Source organism: Elephas maximus, chromosome 18 (assembly GCF_024166365.1).
Source record: "Elephas maximus indicus isolate mEleMax1 chromosome 18, mEleMax1 primary haplotype, whole genome shotgun sequence".
NCBI classification, from domain to species: domain Eukaryota; kingdom Metazoa; phylum Chordata; class Mammalia; order Proboscidea; family Elephantidae; genus Elephas; species Elephas maximus.
In genome coordinates, this window is record NC_064836.1 from 24,832,564 (window position 1) to 24,845,265 (window position 12,702).

General features: G+C 47.0%; 1 protein-coding gene and 1 pseudogene across 2 annotated transcripts in view; both read left to right on the forward strand.

The window, feature by feature from the left end:
* Window positions 1–8,897, forward strand: part of LOC126061817 (NUT family member 2G-like) — a 432,103-nt gene extending 423,206 nt beyond the window's left edge. For both annotated transcript variants that reach the window (XM_049858629.1, XM_049858628.1), the window contains exons 3-5: window positions 4,799–5,094; window positions 5,417–5,533; window positions 5,888–8,897. In XM_049858629.1, coding sequence (XP_049714586.1) covers window positions 4,799–5,094; window positions 5,417–5,533; window positions 5,888–6,778 — 1,304 coding nt within the window. In that variant the 3' untranslated portion in view covers window positions 6,779–8,897. The remainder of the gene's footprint in view (window positions 1–4,798; window positions 5,095–5,416; window positions 5,534–5,887) is intronic.
* Window positions 1–12,702, forward strand: part of LOC126061699 (CCR4-NOT transcription complex subunit 11-like) — a 232,206-nt pseudogene that overhangs the window by 163,622 nt on the left and 55,882 nt on the right.

A 12,702-nucleotide genomic window follows, 5' to 3' on the forward strand; every position in this document is an offset into this window, starting at 1 on the left:
GTACCCCGGGGGCTCCTGGTGGGGCAGTTGAGCATGCTCCACCTCCAACTGGGGAAGCATCTGCTGTGGAGCAGATGATTCCTGTCACTTCTGTTGTGGGTACTCTGGCTTACAGGGGAGGTTGGTCCTCAGCTCCTTCTCTTCAAGCTCCACCACCAGCTGCCCAGCTGGCCTCCTTTTTCCCCCAAGTGAAGGCTTGGTCAGATCAACATGGTTCTTCTGGGGAGGAGAGCCTGGCCACCACCCAATCCAGGCCTTCACTGCATGACTCCTCCTGTAACCCTAAGAGTGTTTACCAGAACTACCGATGTTGGCAATGCTTCAAGTCCCTGGCCCGGAGGCACCATCCCCAAAGTCCTGATACAGAAGCTCTTTCCTGCTTTCTCATGTGAGTGCCCTAGTCAGGGGGGGACCCCTGAGATTATCCTGCAGCTTTCAAATAAAGGGAAGCCATGGTGGCGTAGTGGTTAAGTGCTACAACTGCTAACCCAAGGGCTGGCAGTTCGAATCCACCAGGCGCTCCTTGGAAACTCTATGAGGCAGTTCTACCCTGCCCTACAGGGTCACTATGAGTCGGAATCGACTTGTCGGCAACGGGTTTGCTTTGGTTTGATTCAAATAAAGAGAGCTGGGAGAGACACGATGGGAGTTAGGCTCTTTAGGAACATTTGAAAGAAAATCACGAGGGTGATGGGATATGTTATAAGACACATTCCCAATAATATTAACCAATCTTCCCCATGTACAACAATTTCACGTGCCTTATCCCAATTGATGCTGGCCACCCTGTACGTGAAGCCAATCTGTATGCTGGAATCATTACCCTAATAATTATTTATAGGAGACTAAACACTTTGATAAAGTACAGAGCCATGATGTGAATTTTGGTCTCAGACTACCAATACCACATTCCTCTGCTGGTCTTTACTTTCCAGCATAGGAGTTGACCATATGTAGGCCAGTGCCATTTCAAATCCAGGTGAGGAGGGAGACGGGCAGGGCCTACAACAATCATTTGAAATACACTCCCACCCTCATTCCTCTGGAGAATTCCAGTTAGAACAGGGAGGTGGTAGAGTATACATAGAGTGCTGACGGGCTTGGGCTCTGCCCTAGCTAGAGTTGTAATACTGACCAGGTCATTATACATCTCCACCCTCCAGTATCTCATCAAATAAGGAAACAATTACAATTAATTCAGAGGACAGCTAAGAAGATGACATGAGCTAATATAAGGAGTGCTCAGAGAGTGCCTGACACTTGCGCTGCCTCATTACATGATGTCCATTCTTGTCACTGGCATGAAGGAAAGGCAACGTAGTCCAAGAAAAGTACCCATGAAAGCAAAAATGTCCTAGTTTCAGTGCGTATGATTGGAAATTAGCCATGAAGTCCACGGTCATGGGCTTCTGTGAATGGAAGGCAGACTGATTAGTCATGTGGGAAGATTTGTCTTTTCACAGCAGACCCTACATCTATCAACCCTGGGCTCCCCACAGTTATTTTGGGTCAACCAATAACAAACTCTTATCACAATCCAAAGGATGATTTTCCACACACAACTTGCCCCCAAATGGCTGAAAGATTGATGGCATCTACCCCCCGCCCCCAACCTCACGGGAATAAAGACAAAGTCCAACAAAGCCAACTTTCAAGCAGTCTTAGGGATTCCCTGCATTCCAAAACAGCTGTGTTCTGTTTGATCATAGTCTCAAATGCAGTTGGGCAGTATGACTTATGATTTTCCAAACTCCAGATAGCAGAAGTCTCTCTCAGTCACCACGGGCTGCCCTCACCTTTGTTTCTGGGCAGAACTCCTGCTCTTCACACCCTGAGGTTCTAGGGCTGTGTTCACCAAAGAGCAGAACCTCTACTCAAAAGTCATCTGGGAGCTGGCGAAAATGTTCATTCATGGGACCCTTGGACTTGATCTTAGAGTAGATTTTAAGGTGCTCTGCCAGGTCGTTCTGCCCACAGTCCTACGGACTCATAGCACATTCTTTTCTTTGGGCTGTTCGTCCTGGGAGTGTATCTTAGTGTAGTTGCCCTGCCACTGGTATCCTGGAGGCAAAAAAACACTTGAAATCTCAAACACTGGAAGAGGGATTTGACACAGAGAAATAGCAAGACAGATGTGATGATGGGCAGGGGATATGTGTAGGGGTGGGGTCAAGATGGGGATAGAATACGTACTTGTAGGAAGTTACAAACAAGCATGTGGTTTTAGCCCAGTCCTTCGATCCCTGGCCCGACGGAAGCCCACCATGACCCTGGAGGAGGGACTGTGGCGGTCTGTGCAGGAATGGGAGCACAAAAGCAACTTTGACCGGATGATCTTCTACGAGATGGCAGAAAAGTGAGTTCATGGCATCCCAGCTCTATGGGGACCGAGTGATGGGGTCTGAATGAGGAGGGTGGGTTGAGAGTGGCTGCTGCCTGGCTGTGTTGGTACAAGTCGGAGGGGATGTTGTGAGGAGGAGGAGGTGTGCGCTTGGACAGGGCTCCTAGTTCCCCGATGATCCCTCTGTACCCTCAGTGTCTACCATCACATTCACTGCTTGGAATTCTGTCCTACCTCCTTCAAGAAATGCACCCCTTCTACATATTATTTGTGGATGCCTCGATATTGAGAGCGTTAAGATGGAATGGGGATAAACACTGTGGCTACCAATGGGGATAAATTCCAAGCCGTAGACACTCTGCAGTGAGGGGATACGATGTACCACACAGGTTCCTCCTTGCCTCAGTGTCCATATACCTGACAGGAAATTTGGGACCAACCTTCCACATGACAACTGGCACAAAACTGTTCTGTAGCCATCCAAGAATGGCCCAGGCTGGAAAGCTTTGTTCAGGGGACGGCAATATCTCAAGTCAACCTGTGGACGTGTCTATCACCCTTATTGCCTTTCCCTCCTTGGTTTTAAAAAAATCATCATAGGATCTGAAGCTTTCCTGAAACCTTAGATTCCACCTTCTTCCCAATATATCTTGGATCACTTGTCTCCTTGGTTTATACCTCATGGGCTCAAAGCCTGACACCAGGACGGGGAATCTAGGATCTAGTCCATGGTGTTATCTGCAATCAACTTCATCCCATACCAGGCTCAAGCTGTCAGCTCTAATGTGTGTATGTTAGGAAAGGGCAGGAGAGTCTTGAAGCAGGATGTACCTAAGTGGGGTCCTGCCGTGTGTCACATAGTTCTGATTGAAATCAACCAGCCACTGTCGGAGTTGCGGTGTGCCATCAGGTGCTAAGGGTGTGGAAAGGAAGTGAGCACCATGGCTCTGTCAGGAGGAGCTTCCAAGAAGGCATGGCTCACTTCTTTCACACCCTTCCTAAGTTATGATGAGTTATGCTACAGGTGAAGGGATGATGTGAACACGTAAGGAGCCCCCAAACTGTGTGTGTGTGCCACAGAGAGAAACTCCCTCCTGGGAAATGGACTTACTCAGCACCTTGCCGGGTCACTGAAGGCACTCTCTGCTGCCCTACAATCGACTGTTGCCCGGTGCTGGGGCTCCTGGTGTGCCTTGCCTTCTTCTCAGCAGGGCCCGTGCCTCCTCCACCCTTGTCAGGTTCATGGAGTTTGAAGCAGAGGAGGAGTTACAGATTCGGAAGTTGCAGCAGAGGAATGTGTCCGTGTGCCTGCCTCCTCCAGTTTCAAGGCATCTTGATCCTCAGAAGCCTTCATCCACTGTGGCTGGCCAGCACCCAGGTATGGCTAACCAATTTCAACAGGAGCTAAGGTCCAGGGGATCAAAGGAGGAATGTAGAGACTAGCCATGTTTGGGGAAGGCATTGTCTTCACATGGGGTACTTCCCTTTCAAGGGGGGGGCAACGGCTATTTCTATCAGTAGAGCCTGACGGAAGCCTGGGCTCTCAGCTACACTTCGTTACACACTAGTAATGAGGCGGTCAAGTTTTATAACTACTGTCTCACACAGATTATCAAAGATCACACAGATTATCAAAGATGAGATCCAATATCTAATCAGCCTAAAACGTGGGTCTCAATGAAAGGACTTCTTGAAAAAGCAATAGTTCCAAGTTTCCTCACAGGATGATTCTCTTGGACATTCTACCTATTACATCTCCTCTCACGGTTCTTGTGGCTTCGGGTGGGCCCATCTCACCAGGAACCATTTTAGGCTCTCCAAAAAATCTGCCCTTCCAACGTATGTTTGAGTGGTGTCTTAGTTATCTAGTGTTGGTAGAACAGATGTACCACAAGTGAATGGCTTGTGGTATTTCATTCTCTCACAGTCTAAGTGGCTAAATTCATTCTCTCACAGTCTAAGAGGCTAAAACTCCAAAATCTGGGTACGAAACTCCCAGGGAAGGCTTTTTCTCTTTTGGTTCCAGTGGAAGGCATTGTCATCTATCTTCCCCTGATCTAGGAGCTTCTTAGCACAGGAACCGGGAGTCCAAAGGACGGGCTCTACTCTGGGAATTTCTTTCTGGGCCACATAAAGTTTCTCTCCTCTCTACTGGCTTCTTTCTTTTATATTACAAAAGAGATTGAATCAAGATATAGCCTAATCCTGCAGATTGAGTCTTGCCTCATTTACACAACTGCATCTAAACCTGCCTCATTAACATTGTAGAGGCTAGGATTTACAACACATAGGAAAATCACATCCGATCAAAACAGGGTGGATAACCACACAATACTGGGAATCACGGCCTAGCCAAGTTGACACACATTTTGTGGGGACACAACTCAATCCGTAACAGGTCAAATGGCCTGGAATGTTCTGCCAAATTTACCTCCTTCTTTCTAACCTCTCCTTTAGTGTTCGTCCCAAGGAAGGGAGATCCCAAGGTGCAGCCCCTCAACCAGCAGCAACATAGACCCCAGTGCCCTTGGGAGGCCAAGCAACCCAATGAGATCCCTCCTAAAGCTGTGAAAGAGTATGTCGAAATCATGGAAGGTCTGCTTGGACCTGCCCATTCGGCCACTGTGGAGCCAGATGCAAAACTTGAAGAAGAGGAATATGAGCAACAACAGCAAGACACTGGGATGTACCCAGACCCAGGACTCCTGAGCTACATTGACAAGCTGTGTTCACAGGAAGAATTTATTACCAAGGTGAGCTGGGACTCGAGGTTTGGTATCCGTGGGTTCTGTAAGTTTGGCATTGCATCCACCAAACATCTGGAGTTTGGCCCCGGACATTGTAATTAAGCTTCATTCCTTACCCTGTGATCTTTTTTACCCTGTGCCTTTTTTCTCGTGTGTGTGTATGTGTCTGTGCGTGTGCGTGCGTTTGCCTATGTGTAGGTTGAGGTGGTGATGTTTTAATACACCATCGGATGCACATTCAAGGAGAGGATGATTGTCTTTGAGAGCCTCTGAATCACTGGTTACTCCTTGTCAAGGATGTTCACATGCCTCCTCCTTCTGTTATCAGGCAGAAGCAGTTATTCACCCTCAATTCCTGGAAATGTTATTATCACCAGAATCACAGATAGATCTCATGTCCTTAACACAGAAGCTGGAGGAAGAAGAAGGGCTCACTCTCACCCAGGTAAACCAGAGGAGGAAGGGAAAATAATACCACGAAACCCACAAGATTTCACCTAACCTAACAGTGCCTCGGCTGCACAGCTTCTGTGGAAGGTCAGCTCCACGTGTGGAAGCAGGTGCAGAACCAGGAGGTAGGAGACAATGCAGTGGCTGAGAGGAGGAGCGGTAAGGAATTGTGGCTGGGAAAACCACACAGGAGGATGGACAAGTAGAGCTGCAGTACTGTTATTGAACCACACTCATTTCACTGACTTCCCTGATTCCTGCCCCAATATCATGCTCTCCACCACCAGCTCATCCATGTGTTCTCACAACCTGTACAGAATCAGTAATTACACATTTTCCTTCCTTTCAGCTGGTAGAGAAGCGACTACTGGAATTGAAAGGAGAAGTGGGTGTGGAGGCACCCCCAATTTATGGTATGCCACCCATGGAGTCACTCTGTACAGAGTATGACACCAGTCAAGACTCAGGGAGCACAGATAACCATGGTCTTCAGCTAGGGATCAGCAAGAAAACGGGCACAAGAAGGCTGAATGCAGATGACCTGCCGAAAGACTGTAGAAGAGACAGTAACCTGTCTAAGCCAAAAGAACTTGCTCACTTTATGTGGAGTCCAAAGTCAAAGAAACCTAAGTCTGAACAATTAACTTCTCCTCATCAGCGTTCCAGTAACACCTCCCCGAAATTGGGAACTAGAGAATCCTTAATGCTCTTAGAAACCTCTCCTATTAGTGAATCACCTGGGAAAGGAGAAGGGTCCAGGGAAGAAACAGAGAAGGAAGAGGAGGATCTCCCCAGCCTTGACTTTCTCTTGGCACCTCAACAAAGCTTACTGCCCTGGGGTCTTTCCAAGAGTCCTCTGCCTGCCTCCGGCATTCTGCACCATGGAGTTCGGGGCACCTGGCAAGCATCCCAGCCCCTAGCTCCTGAGACAGTGAGTCTTAGCCAACCTGGACATACAGCTACCAAGTCTAAGATCCCAGCTCAAGTTAGAGCCCCATCACTTCCTGCCAAAAGGCCCTACTCAGGGGCTGACCTTGGGGTCTCTGGGAGGCAACCCTTGGTCAGCAGTGAGGTCCAACCCTCAATGCCTCTGAAAAGAAAGTGTGACACCTCAACTTGCGAGAAAAGTAAGGTGGCATTTCAGCCAATAGCAAGCTCTCCTCTTCCATGTGTCAAACCCTCAAATTGGAGACCCCTCCACAGATTTGGATTATCAACCCCCTTCTCCTCATCACGCTAAAGACCCTCCCCTATCCCAGTGCTATTTCTTGGCTGTAGCACAGATACGAGGAGGACAGAGAGGGAGGCCAAACACTGGGCAGGGTGCACATGTACTTCCAGGGTGGGAAATGAAGAACAGTAGCTTTACTTTACTTTACAGAATAGTCCTCTGTTAATTGGGATTAAAGATAGTTTTGTTGGAAGGGATTCTCATTGCTTCTCTCTTCTTGTTCTCCTCTGCTGCTGGATGGATTGTGGTGCTGTGAAAAGTAAAAGATACAGGTGTCCCCTGTTTTCCTGATCCACACATGACTGACCAATTCTTTCTTCCAGCCTTAACCGATGTCCTCAGAATGCTCTTGGGGACAGTCTGGCTTTGGCCTCTCACAGCTCACTGATAAATCGCCAGTGATCAATTTCAACATCCATTTCTCAGAAGCCCTGGCTTGGCTTGGGGAGCTTTCTGTGGGTATCCTATCAATCTCCCTCTCTCTTAATAATCTACTAATGGAATTTGGATTTCAACCTTTCTGCCTTATTGGTCATTAACTATTGTTTCTACAGTTGAGATTGGAGACTGTGCTTTTGTTTAAGGTGCTGTTTTTCTGTTTCCTAGAAAGATGCCAGACAACAGATCTTCAATGATCCTCAGCACACCCAGGGCTTTTCGTGTGTAGTTGATTTGGCCTGACAGGATTAAGACGTGGCTTCTCGGGGACATAGCTGTTTCTCTGCATTCACTCTAGAAAAAGGCATCATTAATTCTCAGGAGCACTATTAAATAAGCCATAGTAGTCTGCTATTTCTGAATCCTGATGATAGGAGGAGATGCAATGTGCAGAAAACATATTTATGAGAAGTCCTTTTAATCGTGTGTATATGAGCTATGAAAGTAGTCAGGGAGAATTGTAGTCCCTTTACCTTATTTCTGTGCAGGAAAGAATCTGATCCAGCAGGAGTGGGGTGGTCCATCCTCCTGTGGTGAAGGCAACTGACCTCCAGTGCCTTCGGGCTCTTCCAAGGAGCATCCTAGAAGCACTCTTTTCTCTCCTTCCCAAACAATGACTGAAATTCTAGGATTAAATCGATCTAGATGTAGTCTTGTATTCAAAACAGGTCCTTAAAAACAAGAGGAAACCTACCTTACATGACAACAATAAAGCCCTGGAGAAGCAGAGATGTGATGAGGTTTATAGCAGGCCTGGGATGCCTGGGGTGTGCAGGGCTAGATGTGAGCACAGTAGGATGGGCTGAGAAGGGCTGAGGCATCAGTCATCCTGCTGCTCGGGCACTTGCACAGACCCCATGTTCCGAGCAGTGGGTCTTCCTGTAACATGGCATTTGCTGCCTGTGAGCTGCTTCAGGTGCTGGGAAGTTTCCAGTTGGGATCTGGATGGAGACCTTGGCAAGTAAGAGAGACTGTTGGGGAGAACGATCAAGATGAAGAGATGAGAATCAGGGGACTGGACATCTCTGCTCTTTCCTCAAAATTGTCAAGTTCTTCCCCTCCCATCTCTGCGTAACTCCTCAAATTCAGGTGTCCGTGGCCTGACATCTCCAGCCCTTTCCTCTCAGTAGCTCTGATTCCCAACTCGGAAACTTGTGGGAACTCACCAATATTCCCTCCCAGCCCAGTGCTTTCTTCTACAAGTTCTCAGGTTTGATTTTATTCCAAGTGTCTCTGAGTTTTCAGGAATGATGTGTCCCAGAAGGTTTCTGGCTATCATGGATTGAATTGTGTCCCCCCAAAAACGTGAGTATCAATTTGGCTGGGCCATGATGCCCAGTATTGTGTGGTTGTCCTCCATTTTGTGATTGTAATTTCATGTTAAAGAGCATTAGGGTGGGATTGTAAGGTCACATTACTTACACTTACTAAGGTCACATCCCTGATCCAATGTAAAGGGAATTTCCCTGGGGTGTGACCTGCACCACCTTTTATCTCACAGAGATAAAATGAAAGGGAAGCAAGCAGAGACCTAAAGACCTCATACCACCAAGCAAGCAGTGCTGGGAGCAGAGTGCATCCCTCAGACCCAGAGTCCTTGTGTGGAGAAGCTCCTAGTCCGGGGAAAATTGATGAGAAGGACTTCCCCTGGAGCTGATGCCCTGAATTTGGACTTTAACCTACTTTACTGTGAAGAAATAAACTTTTGTTTCTCAAAGCCATCCACTTGTGGTATTTCTGTTAAAGCAGCACTACATGACTAGGACACTGGCCAACACCATCCGGGCACATCATACAGTGTCCTCCGCAGCGTGAACCCCAATCCTGGTTTATCCCTGGTATTTAGGGGAGTGTACACAACAACTTTGAAAGACAAATGGTGAGTGAAGGACGGAGGCCTGGATCCTCCATTCACTAGTGTTTGACTTTAGAAAAGTCCCTTAACTCCTCCACATTTCAGGGTCTTCACTGGGAAAACAGCCACAACACTGTCCACCTCTGTTTGGGATATTAAAGCAGTCATGCTTGAAGGGAATTTGCTCCAGGACGTGCCATGCACTGGTCCCTTATTCGACAAAGGGAATCATCTCATCCACACGTTGCAAGCTCAAGTGTTACCTCTCTTGTTTACCTCACCTGCCTGTTATCTGCCATTGGTACCTGTGTTTGGTTGCTCATTTCCCAGAAATAGGAAAAGCCTGGTTATGATGGATTGAATTGTGTCCGCCATATACAGATATGCTCACACGGAGGGAGAGGCGCTCGCACGGAGCGGGAGGCGCTCACACGGAGGGAGAGAGGCGCCACACGGAGGGAGACGCGCTCACACTGATAAAGATGCACTTACACAGATACAGGTACATATTTATACATACATTTATATATATTTGTGTATATATATTTATATATACACATTTATATACTCAGACACTCATTTATACACTCATATATATACATATTTGTATGCGTGTACCTGTATGTATTTGTGTGTGTGTGTATATCTATATAGACATACACAATACACACACACACACACACACACACACACAAACACACACATATATATATATAAAGCCCCGGGTGACACAACTAACTGAAAGGTTGGCAGTTTAAATCCACCCAGAGTTGTGTTGGAAAAAAGGCCTGGCAATCCACCTCCAAAAGGTCACAGCTACTGAAAACCCTTTGGAGTGCAGTCCTACTCTGAAAAGTCATGGGGTCCTCATGAGTGGAAATCTACACAATGACAACTGGATTGATAATCTACAGATGGCATATACGTTGGGAGAATTAGTCTTGCAACATATACATGGCATACATAATAAACTCTACATTACTGTTACGTACCCAAACCCACTGCATTCGAGTCGATTCCAACTCATAGTGACCCTACAGGACAGAGTAGAACTGCCCCATGCGGTTTCCAAGACTGAAAATCTTCACTGAAGCAGACTGTCACATCTGTCTCCCACAGACAGCCTGGTAGGTTTGAGCCACTGACCTTTCAGTTAGCAGCCAAGCACTTTAATCTCTAAGCCACCAGGGCTCCCTCCTCTCATGTACAGTGATTACATAAGCAAATTTTGAAACAAACTGCCTGGGTTTGCATCCTAGCTCAATTTTATCATCTGAGTGATCTGGGCAGGTTACTTTACCTCTCTGTGCCTCAGTTTCCTCATCTCTAAAATGGATCTTACCCATAAGCACACCAGACACTTAGAAAAAGGTCTCACACACAGAATGTACACAATAAATGTTAGCTTTCATTACTATAAAAGCAATATAAACAAATGGCTTAATTGAAGAAATTTCCATTGAGAAATAGTTGAGTTCCAAAATTCATGCGCAAAGTCACTTACATCAACTCCTAAAGTTGTACGTTCAGATTCAGGCGATTACTGAGGTATGTTATGGTCTCCAATAGAGTTCTGGGGACTATGCAGGCAGCCTCTGCATGCCGTCCTCCTATACCATCCATTCCATCTCCCTCGGAGCCTAGGTGTCATTTTATCAATTAAAATACTTCCATGAATTACCTGTTTAGCGCTTAAAGATACACCAAAAGCAACCACTAGCACAAAAGTACAGTAAAATGTTCTTTTTTCAGAATAGCAAAACCTATTTCTAATACAATGGTGAGTTAAGGAGGACTGTGGGCCAAGGGGAGCCGTGGTGGCGCAGTGGTTAAGAGCTCAGCTGCTAACCAAAAGGTTGGCAGTTCAAATCCACTAACTACTCCTTGGAAACCCTATGGGGTAGTTCTACTCTGCCCTAAAGGGTCGCTGTGAGTTGGAATCAACTCGGCAGCAAGGAGTTTGGTTTGGTGGGTCAAGATGGAAGGGGTGGATGAAGGAGGAAAAAAAAAAAAGAAAGAAAAATGGACAAGAGGAGAAATGGGAGAATTTAGAGAACTGTGAAAATTTCATTCCTGGATATTCTTTCTTTCTCCTTGCTATAATTCTAAGGACTTTTCTCATATACAGCATATGTAAGTAAATAACTGCAATATTTAAAAACACTTAGATTTTTGTAAAATTCATTCCCTGAAAACTCTTGGTGGCCCCATTAATTTCTCTCTTAAAAACATCTCAGAAGTAAAAAGAAGCATACATAAAAAAATAGATAAATAAAAGCACTGCTGGCATTTGAGGCCGATTTTTTTCCCTGCTATCAACAAACTGCACACTTGGGAGTTGCTTTTCCAGCATCAATGTTCATAGTCCATCCACTTTCTCTTACCGCCACCCCCACCACCTTTAATTTAGAAAAGGCAGTAAGTGCTCCAAACATCAAGTTTTCTCTCCAAAAGGCCAATTGGCACTTGAGAGCACTCTACATTCTCAATTGTCAGCACTTCCACTCACCCTTGCAGATAAGGAGCATGACTCCACTGACTTACTCACTGTAAAAAAAAAAATTCTGATTGTAAAAAGCTGTTTCTTAAAACCAGGCATATTTCTCTTACCTATCCACCCCACTCCGCACCCTTATTGCTCCCCCCGCCCCCCACACACACGTATCCTTAAATATTCCATATCAGGGGGGTGGCCCAAGCAGGGTGTCCAGCTCCGCTCTTCTTTTAAGCCACCTGCAGGCCTCCGGAGACACCTTACCTTTGACTGGCAATTCCGTGAGCCCTGTCTATTCAAGCTGGCACCTATTCAAAAAGGCAGGTGAGTCTACAAGTCAGGTTTCTAAAACGAGTTTAACAGGAGTCAGGCGGTATGCCCGCTCACCCTCAAGTTTCTTAAACAAAGGTAATAATGCCTTAAGATATTTACAATGTCTTGACTAAGGGTTAACTAAATCCCTTAGTGAGGATGGTGCACTCGGGGAAAATGCTCCACCTTAATGCCCCTCCTTTTCAAATACAGAGGGGGAATCTCCAAAATTACAAATTTGAGTTTCTACACGCTAAAAAGCCTGTCAAAATGATGAATTTGAAATAAATGCATATTCCGTATTATGTTACCTACCTGATTGCATAAAATCAAGGCTAGAATCATACAGACTGGCACACAGTGTAATATGAATGCATATACTGAAATATAGTCATATATATTTATTTCTTAAACCACACCCTCCCTGGGTGGCTTCTCAGGCTTGCTGGGCCAAATGGTCAGCGTCAGGACATCCAGGCGCCCACTGGGTGAGGCGCCGGCTGTGACAGACATCCAAACAGACACCCAGCGTCGTGGTCGCCCTGGGACAGGTGGGCGCTCCAGGTGCCCTCGGAGCCCCTCCCCAGGCCCGCCCAGCCCAGCCCTGTCCCCCCCGCTCCGCAGGCCGTGGCCCTGCCCCCCGCGACCCCAGCACCGCCCGCCGGACCCTGAAGTCGGCTGCGCGAGACCCGACCCCGGGGGTCGGGCCCCCGGGGTGGGCGCCGGCCCCAGACTCACCTAGGCCTGACAGCCGCTGGCGCAGGCACAGTCCCCGTCACAGGGCGCCAGCAAAGCCTGTTGCCCTGGTGAGGACAGAGTGGCGCCTCGCCAGTC